Source organism: Octopus bimaculoides, chromosome 4, assembly GCF_001194135.2.
Source record: "Octopus bimaculoides isolate UCB-OBI-ISO-001 chromosome 4, ASM119413v2, whole genome shotgun sequence".
NCBI lineage: Eukaryota > Metazoa > Mollusca > Cephalopoda > Octopoda > Octopodidae > Octopus > Octopus bimaculoides.
Genome location: NC_068984.1, coordinates 86844391 through 86867234, shown reverse-complemented (window position 1 = coordinate 86867234; position 22844 = coordinate 86844391). Strand labels below are relative to the sequence as shown.

The 22844-nt window shown below is 33.5% G+C and overlaps 1 protein-coding gene across 2 annotated transcripts in view; it reads right to left on the bottom strand.

Moving 5' to 3' along the window:
• LOC106870220 (ribosomal protein S6 kinase 2 beta) overlaps positions 1-22371 on the bottom strand; it is a 73771-nt gene extending 51400 nt beyond the window's left edge. For both annotated transcript variants that reach the window (XM_014916228.2, XM_014916229.2), the window contains exons 1-3: positions 22139-22371; positions 21464-21502; positions 1894-2007 (exon numbers count right to left, since the gene is read on the bottom strand). In XM_014916228.2, coding sequence (XP_014771714.1) covers positions 1894-2007; positions 21464-21502; positions 22139-22198 — 213 coding nt within the window. In that variant the 5' untranslated portion in view covers positions 22199-22371. The remainder of the gene's footprint in view (positions 1-1893; positions 2008-21463; positions 21503-22138) is intronic.
• Positions 22372-22844: the final 473 nt, after the last annotated feature.

Sequence of the window (22844 nt, the reverse complement as noted above, 5' to 3'; positions counted from 1 at the left end):
TATATATATATATATATATATATATATACATGCATATGGATACATTTGTGCATATATATATAGATATATATATGCATGTATATATGTGAGAGTATAGTTTCACTGTAGTAGTCTCAGTATGAAAATGAAACCATTAAAGTGAAAGTATGTCATTGCAATTTGATTTTTTGCGTGGAATCAAGTACCCTGACTTCCTAATATGCTGCAAATCCCTTATTTTGGTTCTGAAAAAGTGAGGTGGGGGGGACCCCGAATCCCCGAATCATCGGAATTGTTTTTTTCATTGAATGAATTCCTGTGACCTCCTAATATTGCAAAATTAGGTTACTTAAGGTGAGCCTGGTAACTGATGGTTTTGGGGTCTTGCTGTTTGTAACTTTTGGTGAGCCATGATGCAACCAACATGATGGTAAAAATCCATGCCATTAATTTGGTGTGGATGGGTAATATCAGATAATTCAATCACAATATATATTTAAATTAAACATGAAAAAAATTGATATATTATCATCACTTTCATGGAAAAATTGAAATATTATCTTTCAGTATTTTATAAGGTAAAATCTTAAATTATTGACACATTATTAATTATCTTATAACAGCAATGCCTGGAAAAATCATGGATTACATGGAAAAATGCGACCATGAAAAGTAATATTCTTAAGATTATAAACCTGGAAAAGTGCAAGACAAGTTATTACACCTGTAAAAGTATAGGACAAGCTATTACTTCTAGTAAAGAATAAGAAACTTTTTACTTAGAATATTGCAGCTAAAATTAAAATTTGAATATTAAAAATTATTTTATTATAGTTTACAAATAACACTATACTTATGTAAGTAGAATTTGGCTAATTTACTACCTTAAATACAGAAAAAAGTGACTAATTAGACAAACTTACAAATTAGCTGAACAGTTTTGTACAATAAATTTAAAAGATGAGAACTTTAAAGAGTGATAAATTAGAAGAACTGGCATTCTTTGCTCCGATATTTTAAGTAAAAAGTTTCTACATTTATATCTTACATATCAATTTGGTACATTTTCTAAGTAGCCATTTAAGTGTTCTACCCATTTAAAAACTTCAAAAGTAATATCAAATATCCAAGCCATACAACCATTTGTCTTTTTTATTGAAATATAATACTAAGCTCACTTAGTACATACAGCTCTCAACACTTAACTTTCTAGTCATTGAGATAAGGTCAGTATTAAATATTATCCATATAAATAAATTTGAAACAGGTATAGAGTCAATAAATTCAACAAACTAAAAATATACTGCATGAAAACTAAGTAATAAACCTGTCTACTGCAATATTAAGTTTCCTGTCAGGAGAAATGCATTCAACCTTAAAATATATCAATTACATATAATCTGTGATCTCTGCCAGAAGTGTAGCCAGCTCACTAATTCGTATCTTTACTTCATTGGACACTAAAAACCCTGCTTGCGAAGACCTGTTGAGGCAAGTGAATTTGGAATTTGGAATCTGAAATCGAACTGAATCCGACGACTGGCACCCATGCCAACCTCTCCTTCATTGGACACTAAACTCTGCTTGCGAAGACCTGTTGGGGCAAGTGTAATCGTAATTGAACCATACTCGATAATTGGCACCTGCGCCAGTGGAGCACTAACAGCACAGTTGAGCAGTGCAGCCTTCTGACTTGCCAGTCCTCAGTCAAATTGTCCAACCCATGCTAGCATGGAAAGTGGACGTTAAACAATGATGATGATGATGGTATAAAAATAGTTTTGTATCTTACACAGCCATACAGACTTAGATAATTACTTAGCTAACTTATTACATGCTAATCAAACATTTTAAGTATCATGCTGAAAGAGCTGAAATGAAAACTTGAAAAATATTTTGATCATATAAACTTACCTTCCCAAAGGAACCTTGTCCAAGGACTTTTAATAAGTCAAAATATGACTGATCTACTTTTTCACCTTCCTTTTGTACATTTGTGATATTTACTTCCCGAACTGAGTCATCATTCTGTAAAAATACAGAGTTGAGCATTAAATTTTGTCGCACAATATTCTGTAAATTATTGAAACTTCAATTTGAATATTATTGTAAACAAGGGAATGAGAAAAATATTTGCACGTAAATAGTTTAGTTTCCAACTTTATTTTTATTTTGTTTAAGTAATATCAGTACTATCTGTGTTTAGCTCAATAAGGTGAGTTGATAAACACTAGGATATATGATATTAGGATATGAGTAAGTTGATACCAGTGATCATTGTTCATTCACTTTCTTGGCCTCCTTCAGTTTATACCATTCTGTACTTCAGGAATTTATGATAATTTCTTTCATATGTCATACAATATCAGTCTTCTGTTAGTTGATATCTTTTGTAACAAATACCTCAAACACCTTGCTTTTCTTTTATTATGAATCAAGTACATTGATTTGTTTTTGTAGGTTACCTTACTAGAAAGGAAATAAAATAAAAAGCACAATAAAAACAACTCTGATAAGAGTGTTAATCAACAGAAAATCACTAAGATCTTTTCCATTTGAAATTAATTTTTGTCTAAGCAATTATTACACTATTTTACATAGTTAAATGTAAATTTTATAAATATTTATTAAAGAATTATTAGTGTAACAGAACATCATTAAGAGTAATAACAAAAAAGAGAAAACTATTTCCAGTTTATAGATTAATATAGTTAGATCAGCATATTTTACAGGCTGGATGCAGGATTATAAGAGACTGATTAACTGTTGTGTGTCTGTACCTCCATCATCATTCAGACCATCTAAAAATTAGATACCAATATTTGTCATGTTTTTTAAGGCAGTGAATTGGCAGAATCATTAGCATGCTGGGCAAAATGCTCAGCAGCATTTTGTCCGTCTTTACATTTTGAGTTCAAATTCCACCAAGGTTGACTTTGCCTTTCATCCTTTTGGGGTCAATAAAATAAGTACCAATTGAGTACTGGGGTTGATGTAATCAACTTAAACTCCTCCCTTGAAATTGCTGGCCTTCTGCCAAAATTAGGTAGCAATATTTGCTATATTCATTCTTGCTCTATTTCAGAAATTACTGAAACATACTTTATCAATGATTATTAAACAATATCAAAACCTGTTTTTGTTTCCAAAGAGGAGGGGTGAAATTTGGCCTTTTTAAGCAAGTAATTCAGATATTAAGTATGAGGCCTACTTCTGTTAAATGTGTCTTATATACAAAAAATTAAGCCATTTACAAAACAAAAATGAACAGCAACAGAAATATGTTTATATACAGATATATATTTGCTTTAATAGTCACATGAGTAAATTACATTCAAATATTGACCATATTTTTATTCTGTTAGTTCAAACAATTGAGTTCTGGTCAAGACAAAATCACATTTCCTTTTCTTATCATTTGTTGACTTTTTTGGTTATTATTAGGTCTACTTATATAATGAAATGGGAGTGGAGTGAATGGAGCCAAAATTGTGTCTCAGGTTTTTGGCATTGAGCGACAATTATCTTTTATTTTGTATTTGTCTCATTCATTAAATTGTGGCCATGCAGGGGCACCACCTTGAAGAACTTTTAGTCGAACTTATTGATCCAAATGTTTATTATTTTTTGCAAAGCCTGGTACTTATTCTATTGGTCTCTTTTGCTAAATTGCTAAATTACAAGGACGTAAACACACCAACATTGGGTGTCAAGGGTGGGGGGCACAAACACACATAAACGACAGGCTTCTTTCAGTTTCTGTTTACCAAATTCACTCACAAGGCTTTGCTCAGCCTGAGGCTATAGCAGAAAACACTTGCCCAAGGTACCACACAGTGGGACTGAACCCAGAACCATGTAGTTGGGAAGCAAGCTTCTTGCCACACCTGCACCTGTATTATATAAACAGTTTCAAGAGTAGAAAATTGGTCTTAGAAGACTAAATGGGAGGTGCAAGACATATATAAAGCAGTCAATTCTCAGAATGAACAATTTTATATAATGTTTAACATTAATTTTAGGCATGAAAAAGCAGCAGAGAGATTAATGCATAAAGTAAGATTAAATTGCAGTCAGAGTTTGCAGTGTAGCAATAGAAAAGGACAAAAGAAATAGGTTCAACAATCACTGAGTAGAAGCTTTTCAGTAAGGATATGCTTATAGATAATGTAGATGGTTTCCTTCTGAATATTCTCTGGGGTGCCAATGACAAAATGTGGAGAATTGAAAGCTATGTTTCATATAGCTTTTTAGACTGTCAGAAGCAGGGCTGTAGCAACAGTACACATGATACATTAAGTACCTTCAATTCCAACCCCTCTATTTACAATTAGACCAATCATATAGTTCTCCAGTTGATTGAAAGCACTTGTCATCCAGGATGGTGGATAATATTTAGGTATAATTTTTACCTCTGAAGCTGGTGTAAAGAGTATATTTGTAGCAGTTGGTGATGCAAACAGGATAGAGATTTGTACTTTAGATGTAGCGGTAATGCATATGGGAGGGCATCCAGGTCTGTGTGAATTGCAACTATGTCAGTGAAGTGGAAGGCAGATTTTCCAGTAAATAGTCACAATATTCTTGTCTACATTATTCACAGTTGTTATTGTTAGTTAACTAGTCAAGAGATTTGAAAGCTTGGATACTGCTCACTGAAATAGACCCTAACAGTAAGAGAAAGCATAATGTTGGGCTTAATGAAGAGGAGAATACAAAATTATCCAGCAGCTGATAAGATTAAGTCTTAAACTATATAGTGTTAGTTTACTCGTCTGCTGCAAGCCACTTGCATCCAGAACAAAAATACTAGAATAATTGTTAAAGTTATAATTAGTCTGAGAATTTTTTTTTCTTTAATTGGATTAGTCATGAGAGGAGGAACAGCACATATAACTTTCTCAGGGCATCCAAGACCAGTGAGAGGAAAGTCACCTCTGACTAGAGAACTTGCTTAAATGCTTGTTAAAGTTAACCAAGAACAATTCCTCCAATGAGCTTCCACATGGTTTCCATCCACCAGATTTCACATACAAGGCTTTAGTCGACTTGACACAACGATAGAAGATATTTGCCCATGGTGCTATACATTGACAGTGAACTTCAAACCATGTAATTGCAAAGCAATTACAGAATCATGCTTAATACAATACAGTAAAATAGTAACATACCAAAGTTTTAAATTAAGAGATGCTTATTTCACCACACTTGGTGTCCACAACTTTTCTTTGTATTTCCTTTAAATTTACACATACATACATACATTTTTGCGAAAGCACAAGTACTATTGTTCTTTAGCCCCAGAATAGGACCTCCTCTGTCATTCTAGATTCTCTCATATTCAAAGTATGGCTAACTAATCTAGATTGCACTTTGATTAAAGAGGGTTTTGGTGGCTCTATTTCTCTTCAAAAGATACCACATATTTCATAAAATCAAAGCATATGAAATGTCATGGGTTTGACAGATGTGATACATTATTACCCTAACACTCAAATATTCTCAAAATATATCTAGATAACTTTTGCCAAGTTTTTATTAGGTGAAATCTACAGCAAGTTTTCTCTATTACTAATCCCCAATTAGTTGGGACTTGGTGGTAGGGAACCTCCAATTAGTATATTTAATCTATCATGTTACACAAATGTGCTACACACCAGTTTCATCAATGTGTGGCAGAGTGTTCAAATTTTCCAATTGGTTATACTCTCTTACTTCACTAACTTTCAGTTTCTGTTTAAAGTTTAGTCATTTTCAAGATATTTGTTAATTTTTTTTTTTCTATTTTATAGACATGATAATTCCGTGTGTGTGTATAAATGGTTAAATTTGTTACAGAAGAAAATGGCAAAAAGAACAATGCTAGATTCACAGAACCTGGATGCAGTATTACAAATTCAAATGTGAGTTAAACTGCAGAAGCTGATCAACTCACAACAAAAACATCAAATCTTCTTTGCAATATTAATTTACTTTAGCTCATAAGCATGAAGAGCACTATCCAATATACTTAATTTGTAATAAAAATTTGGAAAATAAATGTATGACTTTATTCAACTGATATATGTGTGTGTGTGTAGCTTTGTATATAATTCAGTCAACGTCTGATTTGCAATAGTAGATCACTTGATCAAGGTAAATAATGAAGCATTGGCACAAAGCAGTGTTTAGGTATGAGCAGAATTTAGGTTAGTTGAAATATGTTTGTCAAATATTTCAACTACTAAAAGGCAAATCATCATTATAAAATTTGTCCAGAAATTTCAATGAAGTCCCTACATGAAACCTTAGAATTTTATTTTCTCACAAATTCCATTTCAAAACTCATATTTTTATGCCCATAAAAGAAGTTTAAAAAGAAAAGAAAAAAAAAACAGCATAGATGATTATAATTATTTATGAGAAGTAATTGCAACTTATTTTAATTCCTTAGAATTACAAACATGCTGCCAAAATCAAAAATATAAAATAACTGATTTCACTTTTAGCTTGAGATTTATTTTTTTTACCTTCAGTTATTGGACTGTAGCCATGCTAAAGGCTGTACCCTCTAAGCTATAGTTTACACTGATTACATGTATAGATTATATTGACCCTCATACTTATTTTATAGACTGGTTTTTCAGCCATGGAATGATGAAAAGCAAAATAAACTGGGTAAGATATGAACTATGAACATAGTGGGATGTAACCAAACATCCCAGGGTATTTATATAGGTGATTCTGTTGTTTAGATGAAAAATTATTCATGAGCAAATTGTGGCCTGCTGGACTTTCTAAAAGGCATACCTGACAATGTTTTTTTTAGTAATGTGGCCCACCTGATGATAAAGCATGTCTCATGTGGCTCATTTCTCAAAAAAGTATGTCCATGCCAGCATGGCTTTAACATTTATAAGATAGTTGAAATAGCAGTAAGGTAAAGAGCAAAACAATCTGAAATAAAATATCTTAAAAACAAAGTTTTTGTGGGTGAGATTATAAACTCTGGCAAAAAAAAAATCAATATACAAGATAATCTTGGCTGTACCAAGTACTCTTGTAGCCAAAATTGACTTTGTAAAATACAACTTACTGTGTTGTAAGAAAAATTAACATCCAATTCAGTTTGCTTCATGTTAAAATATTGTATGTTAGATACTGACGACTTACATATGTGGAGTATAAAAAGTGTCTTCACATTTTTAAATACTTCCAGTTTTATTTTATTTTATTTTTTTAAATTGATCATAATTTATGAAAATAAATACAACATATGACGGCTGTTTACTTCTATTGTAATTGCTTTTATTCCATTAAAAAAAATCAATATAATCATGTAATTTATGAATTAACAACAGAAAAATTGTTTGGCATATTTTTATACCAAAGAGCCTTTAGAATATGAGCTGTTAAGCACAGGCATTTTTAGACTAAAATGCTTTGGAGAGAAACAGTTTTTAAAGAAAACACAAAAAAATCTGTATAATAAAAGCCAATATAAATGTTGGCTGGTTGGTTGGTTGACTATCCAGTACCACTTTACATCATAAAGAGAAGGGGAAAGAGAGTAAGTGCATGTACTAGTCTTGGTGGCAGGAAGAGAGTAAATAGCAGGGTAGTTATGGGGAAGTTATACAGATGTTATGGGTAGTTATATAGATGAGAAATTTGTTTTAATTTTTATTTTAAGGTAATAAGTATTTTTCTTTTGAAAATCAGTATTTATTTGCCCATTTTGTGTAAACACCAAGAAACATAAGTTATATTACAATGATTGTATGTATGCCATATATCCTGATATTACCCATGGTAGCCAAAGTATACCCATCATATAATAGGTAACACTACCTCAGTATAATTGCTGATATAAAAGTTGCTTGTGTGGTTGGTCGATTTTTTTTTTAGTGCCTTACATCATATAGAGAGAGGAAGAGAGAGTGAGCATAAAAGATAGAGAGAGGTTAAGTCAAAGATACAGGATAAATGCACACACTAGGCTTGGTAGCAGAAGGAGAAAGAAATAAATGACAACAGTTATGGGAAGGGTCAAGCAAATGAGAAATTTTATTTTTATTTTAGAATAATTATTTTCCTTCTGAAAATTATTATTCATTTCATCATTTTTCTGTCAGCATTAAGAAATTCAATGAAAGTTAAACTATAATTATTTTATGTAATGGTATACTTCTTGATATTACCCATGATGGTCAAAAGTATACTTCTAAAGTTACCTGCCCATATGATGAGTAACACTAGCTACAATATAATGCTTTAACCCTTTTGTTACCAACCCGGCTCTGTAGTACAAATGTCTTGTTTTCATAAGTTTTGAATTAAAATCTTCCATCAAACCTTAGTCACAATTTATGTTCTGAACACTAGTTTAATGATAACTAAGTTATTCCATTAAATTCTGTTATATTTAAAATTAATTGAAAGAAACATGGAGCATCTCAAAATAAATACAATAATGAAAAGGTTAACACATCCAATTTCACAGTTATCAATTTGACTGTTTCCTGCATGAAAAACCAATGACTTAAGTGTTTCTTTAAATTAGGATCTCATAGAAGTAGTTCTGTTTCTAAGAACAAATTGTTAATAAATTTTGGGTTTGTATTTTTTAATCTTATTCTACATATACAAGGCTTCTTTAATAAATTTTGAAGCAATACACGCTTCAGTCTTTTCCAGTAAAATTTGTATTTTTTTTACTGCTTTATTTCATGTTAAATTTACTTAAGTTTTATATTCAAATATGATGGATTTTATCTGTTCTTGTTGAAAACCTTGTCATGCATAGAAATAATTGCATCCACAGGTCCTTGTCAGATATATGTTCACACAAAGAGATTTGCTAGATATATATACACAGCCATGAATTTTGAATCAGTATCATCTCATTTATGACATCCACACCATCTTATTCCAAATCTTCTTTGATTTCAACCAACGGATCATACAGAAATCATTTTACTCCTTTTCCATCATTTTCTCTGTCTTCACTGACACACACTTCCAATGTGTGTGTGTGTATATGTATATATATATATATATCATCTTTTAATGTCCACTTTTCATACTGGCATGGGTTGGACAGTTTGATAGGAATCAGCTAGGCAAAAGTCTACACCAGACTTCCAGACTTCAGTGTCTGTTTTGGCATGGTTTTTACAGCTGGATACTCATAAAAACCATGCCAAAACAGACATGTACACAGAACTATTTCATATTCATGCCACATCACATTTCATTTACATTTATTATTCATATCAGATTGAAGGCTTTTCTCAAAAGTTGTCCATCAAAGCCAATAATGATGGTCTTCTTCCAATGTAGGTCTTTTAGTGACTATATCTGAATCCTTGATGTGCAGTCAAAACACATAAACACTTGGTTGGTAAAAGCAGGTTAGCTTTCTTATGTAACACTTTTCCTGCTTCTTCTAATGTCACTGAGTGTAACGTCTTCAATTCCCTATCGGCAGTGACCTCACTAAGACAAGTGGTAGGCAATGAGGTCATTTTTGAGGACTCTCTGACACTATGGGCTTCAGTTCTTGATCATTTACATAGTTAAACCTAATGAATTGATTTTACACACACTCAAAATCCATAACTTCATTTACTAATAAAATATGCCATTTGCTTATGTACAAAAACTATCTCCTGGATTCCTTTTTATTCATCTCCATTCCTTCTTCAAAGCTGTGTAATTAGTTGTAATAAGGACACCTAACTGTAAAAACCTTTTCCAACAAAAAAATCCCATCAACCCATGCTAGCATGAAAGAAAAGTTAAGCAAACAAAGAAAAATTATCATAACAGCACCCTTCCAATGATGACAGATTAATGTAAATATGGTATAAACAGTAAAGTAACTATAAGGAGTTGTAGCTTTTAGTTGTCTTTTTTACATTCTGAATCCAAATTTCATGAATATTGATTTTATCTTTCATCTTTCTAAGGTTGATTAAATAAATGTTGATAATGGATTGGGGTTGACTTAACAATGACAGCTCTCCCCTACAAACTTGAGCCCTTGCACCCAAGTTAGAAACAAATAAGGCACAGGCATAGCTATGATAAGAAGCTTGCTTCCCAACTACATAGTTCCATGTTCAGTCCCATTGTGTAACACCTTGGGCAAGTGTTATAGCCTTAGGCCAACCAAAGCCTTGTGAGTGGATTTGGTGGATGGAAACTGAAAGAAGCTCATCATGTATATGTGTGTGTGTGTGTGTGTATTATCCATCATTGCTTGACAATTCTGGTGTGGGTGTGTTTATGTTCCTGTAACTTAGCGGCTTGACTGAAACAAGTAAAAGATAAAAGATAGATAAGGCTTTTGCATTTAGTTTTGGCTGTAACAGATTTTTATATACATATTCAGGCTTGGTTGTTATAGTCAGTCATGACATTTTGTACACTCTAACCTTCTTCAGGAGGTGAATTCTTCTTCTGTTAACCAAACCAGAAATATTCTGCTATTTGTGATATCACTTGCTTGTTCTGATTAATCCAGAGTCTTCATTGGTTGGTTGGTTCTTGAACTAAATCAATGCTTGTATCCACTACACAATAGATTTAATAAAAGTTTCAGTTGGAAATTCTAGGAGAGTTTCTGAATACACTCTGGTCTTCTTCAGATACCTATGGTACCTGAAGAAGGCCAGAGTGTATAATGGGTGAAACATTGTGATTATAATAAGCAAGATGTAGATAGCCACAAGTCCAATTATGATGCTGATGACAATGATAATGTCTCATTTCAGAAAATCAGACAAAAAAAAAGTAGATTAGTTATTGGAAGGGAAAACATGGACAAGCTAAGATCTCCAAGAATAAAATTCTATGAGGAAAAAAAAAATAGGTTCTGACTAGAGGTAATATGAGGAGAAGAAAGATGTGCATGGAAAGAAAAGTATATTGAATTTATTGAAGTCAGTGGTTTTTGAGAGTCCACATAAGCCAAATAGTAAACTGGGAATGCACAGTAGTATTTTAAGGGTTCATGGAAAAGTTTTGCTTTAGATATATTTATTGCAAGAAACAGCTCAGCTTCTTTCTCTAACATTTTACATAGTTCAACATATGCAATTGAATGTGCAAATAATAAAACAGGAATTTTGAAAGATGTATCACAAAAAACTAGTTTTTAAACATCGAATGGCTGAGGGGGTTCACAAAATAAAACAATGATCAACGGGATCCATAAATAAAGAATGGTTGAGAACCATTGATTTAAGTCGTGAAGTGTACAATCAACAATCTAAAGGAGCAGAGATTTTTTTTGTTTGGTAGATGGAAACTGAAAGAAGCCAGTCATGTATGTGTGTATGTATTCCCCATCATTGCTTGACAACTCTGGTGTGGGTGTGTTTATGTTCCTGTAACTTAGCAGTTTGGCAAAAGAGACTGTAGTAGTAAGAGAAACAAAAAAGGATCATAGCTCAGTGAAGTAAAGTAAACTAATATTTTTTTCTAGATGCAATTGATTGTTTATTCATGATATCTGAAGAATATCTGATATATGAGCATTATTACAGTATTACTAAGACACTGGGTACAATTGTACTTTATATAGAATTCTAAAGTTGTTCAAAGCTTAAGTATTTTTTGTATATTCTGAAGAGGACCTAAATTTTCGATACTGTTTTATGACATCACTGTAAAAGAAAACCAATTACAGTAAAGCCTTGCATTTGCAGAGAAGTGAGGTAGTTGTTTTTCCCCAAACCAGCCCTCGTTGAGCAGGTCTGTGTTAAAGGGGATTTGAACAATGACCAATCTATTTTTTTAGTATTCACCATGATAATAGTCAGGTGTGATTCAAGGGAAATTTGGCAGCTACTTTTAGCAGTTCAAATAAGCATGTAAAGATTTCTTAGGCATAGTAAGTTAGTGGTTAGTTTCAAGTAAGGCTAGAATAAGTAAAATTAGATACTGGCATCATCAAAACTAGTAAATAGCTACTTGTACAAGATGGTAGAGATTAGAGAAAGACAGTTGACAGAATTGGTAAAGTGTCAAACAATGTTTTGCAATAACTGTTTCAGGTTTTAGTATTCTTAGATCACATCTGCCAAGGTTAAATTTATCTTTTATCCTTCCAGGATTGATAATGGAGGAGGGCTGAACAAGGGGGCTAGCAAAATCCATCTAATCCAGGCCAATGGAACAAGAAAAGGAAAAAAAGGCGGGGGGGAATAAGAGATTTATGCAAAAGAAAAATTCAACAGAAATCATTTCCAAAGACCAGGTTTGTCATAAAATATATGTGAGTAGCAGGATACAAAAGTGCCTCAAATATGTAGCAATGAAATATGAAGATGGGATATGTACAAACACAAGAAACAAGATTCCCTGGATACATAATGTAGTTAGATTTAATAGGCTCAGAGTCAATCAAGTAACTGTGGGCCTGCAAAAAGTTGCCTATTCTTGTGCCAAAAAGTGTTTTGCAGTGACAGGGTTCAGTCAATTGTTTTCTAGATAAAACAATTAACAGAGTTGCAATGACAATGTTGATCATCTTTGCTAGCAGGTCACCTGGTCAATCAAATTGAACAGACATGTTCTTATAATCTAGCATCTTCATTTTACCAGTGAAGTGTAGTGAACCTGTGACTGCCTCATTGAAGACCCATCTGATTTCAAATGTCTAATCATCAAGGCTATTGTTCACAAATGCATGTTATATAAAACAGCTTGCAATAATGCAATTATGATTCAGAAGTAATAAGGTGCCACTCATAAGAAAAAGATTTAAGTAACCAGCAGAGCACAATGAGAAATGAATGAAGGGCAAGGTATCAGTATGTAGCTAACTACAATGAAGATAGGTCAAAATGTTCACATGAGAAGGTTAAGGATATACTTAAGTTTAAACAATGAACAAAAATTAAAAGACTAAACAATTTTGAAAATACATTCTAAATAGGGCTACCCTGTGTAAGTAAGCATTAAATGAAGATAAATATATGCTTTGGCTTCATGTAAAAAAAAAAAAAAAAAACCTTTTAATTTCTTTTCTTCATTTACATTTAGTTATATTACTGTCTGTGTGGTAAGTAGCTTGCTTCTCAACCACATGGTTCCGGGTTCAGTCCCACGGTGTGGCACCTTGGGCAAGTGTCTACTATAGCCTCGGGCCGACCAAAGCCTTGTGAGTGGATTTGGTCGACGGAAACTGAAAGAAGCCTGCCGTATATATATATATGTATGTGTGTGTGTCTGTTTGTCCCCCCAACATCGCTTGACAACCGATGCTGGTGTGTTTACGTCCCTGCAACTTAGCGGTTCGGCTAAAGAGACCGATAGAATAAGTACTAGGCTTCCAAAGAATAAGTCCTGGGGTCGATTAGCTCAACTAAAAGGCGGTGCTCCAGCATGGCCACAGTCAAATGACTGAAACAAGTAAAAGAGTAATAATAGTTAATCACACAATAATATGAAAAGACTTATTTAACAATTCTTGATAAAATCTAGTCCAATTAATAACTCTGGTAACATTTTGCTTTCCTTTCCTTTGAACTGCTCCACTTGTATAAAATATTACAAGATGCCAAATTGAAGCATGATAAAGATGAAAACCACCTTTAAATAAATATTTTTTATACAAGCGTAATTGCTACGTTATTAATACCTAAATTGGCAAGCTGCCCAAATGATGGTATGGGATAAATAAATCTGTGGGTTGTGCCACAAACTGTTAAATGTTGTACTCTCAGGAAAATTCTCTCAGCTGGAACACATGCAAATTACAATACTGGTAATGGATTGCAACCATGCTAGTGCATTGCTTTTAAAAGGTTTTACTTGTTACTTGATCATTTTGACCCCAGGACTTATTTTAGTGTAGAACTTATTTTATAAATTCATATTGGAAAAAAACTACTTAATTACAGGTTATAAAGGGACACAACACAGCTCTTTAGACCAGCATAAAAACACGCACACATACAGAATGTGCCAGGTATTTGTGAACAAACTTTAGTAGGTCATATAAAAACAACCTTATGTAATACAGCAGGCACTAAATTTTAACTTTTCTCATTTTTCTTTCAAATATATCATCAGCATCAACACACAACAGATTCCAGTCTGACAAAATAACTGAAAAAAGCACACTATGTTCATGACTCTAGCTACCAACTACAATAACTGAGAATAACTAGCTCTTGTATCCAGAGTCAGGATAGAGCTGGAGGTCCTTGATGGGGGATGTGTTATCCAAGGCTAAGAGAAAGAAACATTCTCAAGAGTTAGACATCAACAGGATGGCTGAGTTAGACATCAACAGGATGTCCAGGTCATCATAGCAACAATCCTAGCAGGTCAATGAAAGTTCTCACTAGGTAGCTCAAAGTGATGGTGTCAACAGACAACTTTCAGATGTGTTGTACAGAAGAATATCAGATACAAGGCCTAAATGAGAGAGGACAGTTATGTGTGAGACAACCCAGAAAAACTATTTGAACATGTGGCATTCTAGCTCTCCCAATTTGAACCCAAACGACTGCTGCATCCAAGGTGTCATTGGGAGAGAAAACAAATCTCACCTCTCCACAGCACCATGAACTTGTTGGCAGTTGACATCATGAATAGCATAGAAAGGAACCACTTGATTCTGGTATGCAGTAATTTCCACAGTCATATTAAGATAGCCATTAGGGCTGGTAGTGGTTTCACTGATAGGCTCATTTCTCTGATTTTTTTTGTTGAATGTGTGCTTGATGTACCCTGTAGATGACAGGCTTTGGCAGTTTGTCAGCCACGTTTCTCTGACAAGGCTTTGGTCAACCTGGTGCTATAACAGAAGGCACTCACCTAAGATTCTGTACAGTATGACCGAACCATGTGCTAGCAAAGAAAACTTAACCAAACAGTTTTGCCTGCATCTTTTTATTTAGCAAATAATTTTTCTATTACCTTTACTTGTAACCTTGTTTTTTCTATTCTAACATATTTTAGAAGTTGCTGAATTCTATAATGTATAACAATGATATAACAAGATTTCATGCTTATTTTTACCTAGAGTCATGAATATAAAGTAATAACTGAACGGTACAATTGCCAATACAATCAACCAAAATGGGCTTCCCCGAAATGATCTCTATAATTATGTTACACAACAGAGTGCAAACACTTCTTCAGGATTATTTAAATGAATTATAGAAAGATTACAACACAACTGTTTATATTATAAATTATAGTATTACTATTTGTCACATGAAATATAGAACTATTATCTGTCATATAAAAAAAAGTTTCTAAAAGAGAAAATATTGTAAAATATTACTATGTTTCAGTGAAAAATACCTCCAGATTAATAATGTCAATCCAACAAAGAGTTTAACTGGCACAATCCCTAAATAAATAGTGCAGCAATTATACTATGGAAACACCCACAACCTTTAATGAGGAAGTGAGGCATTATTGAATACCATCTTCATATAGTGTCATGCCAAGTCAGCTTGACAAGAGCCCATCCCTGCAGAGAGTATAACTAGTAGTGTAAAAATGCACCACCAGCAATCGAGCTTATTTGTAACCTCTTGCTGAACAATTTATGATATTATGACCCGGATAAAACAACAATTTTCCTATCACTAAAAATTCAACTAAGCTATGGTTTTTTATTAATTATGCTGCATTATAGGCAAGTTCTTTTCATTAACCTTTTTTTTTTTATATCAGATGGGTTGATCTATATAGAATTATTTGAACTGTTTTACAACTTACATATTTCTGGGGTTTCCATCTTTCAGAGTTGAACATTTATCTGCACCTTTATGCACAAGCATGGGGACAAGGGATTTTATTCTTATTTTTGAGGGAAGTTTGGCCTTTGCCTATACACATAAGTCTCCCTTTTTCACAACATCAATGTTGTACAAAGGCAAGCTGCAGCTTTGGGGCTAATATATCTTGACATCAGTGTCATCACAACCGTTGCTGTCAGAATGCAAACCAGAACAAACACAAGGCATCTAGGCTGATGTTCTAACAGTTTCACCAACCCAATCCACCAAAAGTACCTGCACAGGTACATTTTTTTTTCAATGACCCCCAAAAAGATGAAAAGCAACGCTGAGTTTGGCAAGATTTGAACACCATAAAGTTGGGACATAGAGTGCAAGGCATTCTATCTAACACTCTACTGACACAGCTAGATCACCACCTTACAACTGTCAATAATGACAACCAGAAAAAAATGTTAGTTATCTCATGCATATCACAGGTACAACATCAATTTTCTGAAACCTTTGGTTGCAAAGCTGCTCTGAATTACTGATCTTTTTCTGAACCAGGAATTAGTCAAAACACTCTAAATTAAACAAATATTAAATTTACTTAAATATTTAAATGAAAAACAGGTACCTGTACATTATTATAAATGATACAAGTTTATTAATATTGCACTGTGCAAGGCACTAGTCTGTGTTAAGTACCAGTAAATTAATCTGGCATCTGCAGGAATTTCAGGTTCCTGTTTGTGAATTAGTGAGGATTATAAGAGGTTCCAGACCATCAGTGTCCAGAAAATTGGTGTACACATACCAATCAACACTATAGTAATTAGTATAAAAATATTGATGGAGATAAATTTGCCTAGACTACGTAACTTTTGACGGTTATCTACACTAGATAATATTTTATATTATCTAAGGCAGTGAGCTAGCAGAAACATTAGCATGCCGAGTGAAATGCTTAGCAGTATTTCGTTCTGAGTTCAAATTCTGCAGAGGTCGACTTTGCCTTTCATCCTTTCAGGGTCAATAAATTAAGTACCAGCTGCATACTGGGGTCGATCTAATCAACCGGCTCCTCCCCAAAAATTTCAGGCCTTGTGCCTAGAGTAGAAAAGAATATTTTATATTATCTAAATAAATCTAACTGTAATGACAATTATTGTATATTAAGTTAATGACTGTCTGGTTAAGAAGCTCACCTAGCAACAATGTGGTTTCAAGTTCTATCCTACTTTGTGGCACTTTGAGTATATGCCTTCTTCTATGGCCTTGGGTTGAGTAATGCCTTGTGAATGAATTTAGTAGATGGAAGCTGTCAAGGCATGGTCGTGTGCTTAAAAAGCTTGCTTTGCTACCACATGGTTTTGGGTTCAGTCGCACTGTGTGACTCCTTGGGCAAATGTCTCCTACTATATCCATGGGCAGCCCAATGCTTTGAGTGAATTTGGTAGATGGTAACCGTGGAAGCCCATAGTATAAATATATGTATGCATGTATGTCTGTCTGTCTCTATGTTATGTCTGTCCACTACTGCTTGACAACTGGAGTTTGTTTACATCCACATAATTTATCTGTTCAACAAGAGACTGATAGAATACTAAACTTTAAAAAATACACTGGGGTGGATTTGTTTGACTAAGCCCTCAAAGCAGTACAATGACTAAACAAGTAAAAGAAGGTCGCACTTATTTGTCCCACTCTACTATGCAGTTCAAACTTACATGGCTCATATTTTATTTGTAATATATTAATTACAGAATGTACTTATATGCATGTCATCACATATACAATGTTCTTTAATATTTATATTTCCTAGATCAGGAATGAGAAGAAAACTGGCAAGATCAGATGAGACAACACAAGACTGTAAAGAGTCATGGTATATCATAGTGTAAACTTCCCAGAATGGAAAACATTTTTGTTAGAAGAGGCTCTACCTATGCCTTTTGCAGTCTTTTTAAGACCAGTGAGACTGATGTCATTAACATTCATCTTGAACAGTAGCAAGCCAATGGCTGCAGGAGATATATGTGCTGAGAGGGAATTTCAGAGGACTGACACACCAGAGAGGAAGGACTAGTCATAAAGGTTAGTCCAGACATAGGAAGCTGAAAGCAACATGGATGGAGAGAGAGTGACAAGTCTGCTGGAAGTACTTGACAGGAGATGGTACAAAACTAGCCAGCTGCGAGGAGCAGGGGCTCATGTAGCACCAACAGAAAAGGTAGGAAGAGGAGACAGTATGTTTGTGGGCCAGAGGTTGGCATGTGTTTGTGAGCAATTTCATGCCAACCAGTTAAGTGGTCTTTCTTTGAATGTCAGTAGCACTATCTCAAATGTTGAAGTAATACTTAATAGTAGGACTCACCTGAGCTTCATAGAAAGTTAATAGTTATTGGGGAATAGTACTGTCTGGTTTTGAAGACAAAGGTCTGGCTATGTAATGCAGTTTTTGTTCTGCCAACAATGAACATTCACCAAAAGAGTTCCTCAGTTTTTGTAAGGCCCAGTTCTAGTTCAGTGTTGTTAACCTTGGAGATGGGGGTGATTATTCTCTTATTTTTACAGTTGGCTATTTCCACAGTATTGTCTCAAATATTAGTTGTTCAGCCCTGCATAAAGCATATCTATGATCAAAGATATACTAACCATGACAATCCCATTTTTTTTTGCAAAGTACAGTGCTCTCAAGACAACATTTTCCAGATAGTATGTTGTGATAAATGTTAGCTACTATTTCTTGCAAGTTGAGTACCCACATAAAGGCTCCTTGCAGAAAGTCTTTGAGTAAGCCTTTATAAGGGAAACACGAGGCATTTAACCTACATTTCATAGACAACCTAAAGATTATAGATTCCACTTAGTTCAGTTCGTGTAACTGAATACTAAACAATGTCTAATTCCAGAATTAACCATTTGCTAAAGTAAACAAATCAGTTCAAAAGATACTGTTGTGTAAAATAATTTGCTCAGACAAATTGTTGAATTTTCCCAACAAACCTACATCTGCCAACAAGAGAGAAATGACAGCCGGTCCTATCTGTCAAAATCCTAACTTTCTATCATAACAAAATAGTATACAATTAACCAATTTCTCAAAAGTAATTCATTTGATCTGAGCAGTGGAGAAAATGGTGACAGTAGTGGAAATCAATGCCGTTTTCACTAACATTTTACATTCCAAGTTCAAATACTGAGTCAAATTTGCTCTTCATCCCTCCTGAACTTATCTGAAGTACTAGTCTTGAACTGAGTTGATTCAATTAACTATATCCATCCTCCTATAATTTGAGCTGTTGTGAAAAACCAATGTTATACACGATCAAATTGTATACTACCTTTTGTTAGTCTAAGTTTCATGTTCACTGTACATACAGGTATAAACTGTCAAATATCAATAACTTAAACTCCAACAGTAAGATCTAAGAACCAATTTTAATTATATCAAAGATACAGTTGACTTAAGGCAGCTCACCGGCATGTCTACAAGAAGTATATAAAGATTTAAAACTTACTAGCCTTTTCATTATATATCTTAAAATTGATATATTCTTTTACCTAAATATATTCTCAGTCTGAAAGTAGGTTGAATGTTTTCCAGAAAACAAAATAAACCCACACTGAATATTCGAATGAATAAAAAAAAAACTAGATCAAATGAAATGTAGCTGTTAATGTGGTGAATCAAACACCTCAATGGAATGCAAAAGATTTCTCCTCTAGGCGATAGAAGTCAGTATTCACTGAAACCTCTCCGGCTTGTAATTCACTAACTACATGATAGTTTTAACAGGGGGGAAAACGGAGCTCTATCAAGTTCAATACTGGCATAATAACGCTGGGTCCAAAATAAATTAAGAAATAGGGTAGCTAATTTCACAAGACCTCTGAATAAAGTATATTTATAAAAAAAACTTAAACTAAATAAATACAGTTTTATTACGTCATCAAAAGTTTTTAATTTAATGTTAATCATTAATAAAAGATTCATAATACAACACTATGAGGATATTAATTGTGTGCATGTGTGTGTGTGTGTGTATATATATATATATATATATATATATATATATATATAGCTTTTCCGGAGAAATAGGTCATAAACACAGCCACCGATCTCCGGGCTAATTTTCAAGTTAGAAAATGGTGGATAATAGCAGAATTAGATTGTTCAAAGACAACCAAGAGTATGAATCTAATAATCAACTAATAGTAATGGGAAACCTCCAGACTCCTATATTACTACATACTAATTATCCAGACTCCATTACACAGATGGTTACATTATAAATAAACAGGTGAAGTTCGAAAATTTTCAAGAGAACCAATATGAACAGAGGCAACGGAAGCTTCAGTGGGCACACTACCAAAGACTTATGAGAATATTAAACATGGAGAAAATAAGTAATAGGTACAGAGGAAAATTAATTTATTAATGGGCAGAAGACAAAACCAGCAGGTAGAAATATCAATTTTGTGAGTTTCCACCGCATAACCAGAAATTGCTTAAAGTCGATACTTTTTGACGAACCACTAGCAATCGTGATCGGAACTTTCTAACGTTACTTAATCGATAAATTACAGATTCTTAGTACGGAAAATACTTGAAAATATATATCAGTTGTGAAATGAAGAGTATAGAGTACATCGGTCTGCATTAGTAGCTGGGTGGAGTCGTGAAGTAATGTAGAACAATAAAAAAAAATTAGATGACTAAAAATAAAACTAACTCTGCTAGTTAGTAGATTGGAAAGAAGAAAAAGGAAGACAAAAACCCCCGCAGAGGAATAAATAGTCTGCTAAAAAAAATTCTTGGAAGAATATAGAAGAAACATTTTCTTTAAAAGAACGTTAAGAGGCAGGATGAAGCAAGTAGACACAGGTAGCAGGCCTTGACATTGCAGTACTGTAGAAGAAGCACTGAAGGAATGTTATTCATCATACTGGAGAAATGGCTTAAGCTATCGCAACCGACCTTATCTTGTTACTGGAGATTTTTTTTTTATTCGTGGCTGCTGCTTCGATAATTTTGTATAGCAGAAAGCTGTGGTTACACTAGAGAAATCGTAAGATACTATTAAGACTATGAAAGATTCGGCTTAACTATAAACAAAAATTCTGACGTTTTATTTAATCTAAATAAGTCATTTCCGGATATGTAAATAAAAAAATAAAACAAAAAAATGATAACGAAAATATTTATAAAAAATGTCAAAACATTTATAAATATGGTGAAAACACGGCTAAATCTTTAGATTTTATACTAAATTATATTCAAGAAAGAGGAATCATTGTAAGATTTGAATGTAGACGAAGCCGATAGTAGCATTGTCGGAATTTCATAAGAACCATGGTTAAGAGGAATGGTCGTTTTTGTATGAAGAAAGAAGCAGCCAGTGCAATGAGAAAAAAAAAAAAGGCACGTGCAAATAACTCGAAAATAAATATCCATATTGATAAGCAGGTGTACAGGCCTTCGAATGGGTGGAGTTTCTCACCATTCAACAGATGGCATAATCTTAAGGTGATCAACCAGAAAATTATTTTAATACGGGCAGTATGTGAGATAAATTTGAAATCAAACAACCACTTCATATTGTATTTTCTAGATGAGACATTATATTAGAGACCGATTTAAAATAATGGTGAAGAAAATCCAAGTGAATAATATTACCTAAACTGGTTAAATATTTGTTTACAAATTAGGAAGGAAATGGAAATAAATGAAACTGTACTCCACTTACCTGATAATCTACTAACATATCCTCTGTGCTAGCAGCCCCCTAAAAGATTGAGAAAGATCTTGTGTCAACATCACGAAACAAAATGTCAACAGAATTAGAAATAAACGTTGAAGTCTATTTATACAAGGAACGAACAATTGTTTATAGGCTATAATTTACCATCAACACTTGGGGAATTGGGAAATCTTTATTTCAAATTAATTCATTTAATAATACATTTTCAGGGAACTTTATTACAAATAAATTATATGCAATGGAATGTGTAAATAATGCTAAGCTAAAGAGAAAGAATTTATTAAAGAAACGTGCATCAATTATATTTTTAGAGATGAATAGGGTTTACATCCGTCTTATTTGGGTTCAGATCTAAAGAAACAGTTGTTAATAAAGGCGAACACTTATTTCCTAGCATATACATACATACACGTGTTTGAGTCTATAATAACATAGGCGTCTCCAGCTTTGTCAAATGAAAGAAAAAATATACACAAATTTCACATAAAACATATAATGCAGGTTTTCAAAGCAGAACATTAATGCTCGATCAAAAAACGGAGGTTTTCTATCATGTAGATGTTTAAAATTATTAATTAAAACAACTTTATTTCGAGTTAGAATAAAGTTTCAAGTGAAAGAGAGGGAGGGGTAGGAAGAGGAAATGTTAGAAAGTAATACCTCAGTCTCTTGCGCCACCTCCATACGCTTCCATGGGTCTGCTAGCGGAGCCAGCGGCATTTTGGGGCTAAAAAGCGGAATCTTGACAACAGAATAAGTTTGGGGAGGGGGGTACGTCAAATATTTCCAATAAGAGACGATAAATTCGCTCCACCTCAAACCACCTCTGCCACTTAGTGCAGTAATTCTCGACAAGTCCGATCATAAAATGGCGTCTACAGCCAGACCACAACGAGGCTTTGGTTTCGGCAGGAGCGTGACGTATATTATCTAAACACCAGCAGCAGCAGCAGCTGATTATACTGGAATTTAGATAGTAGTTGAACTGTACTTTATACATACATATACGCACACATACATACATGCATACATACATACATACATGCACGCATGCACAACACACGTACACACACACACACATCAATTTTGAGCTACAGTATTATCCAAACTCTTTACAAATTCCATTCTATTCTCTTATCATCCCTTCCATTTGAGATTTGGAATATTTATATATATATGTGTGTGTATATATATATATATATATATATGGGTTATAACGCCGTATTTTAATGTAAAAAGAAAATAGGCCCAATGTGTGGACAATATTTTCATTAGTCTAATTGTAAACTCTGGTCTTTAATGTGGTATGTTTCTAAAATAAAGCATACTTGCATTAGTTACCCGTTATCACCTATACACCAAAAGA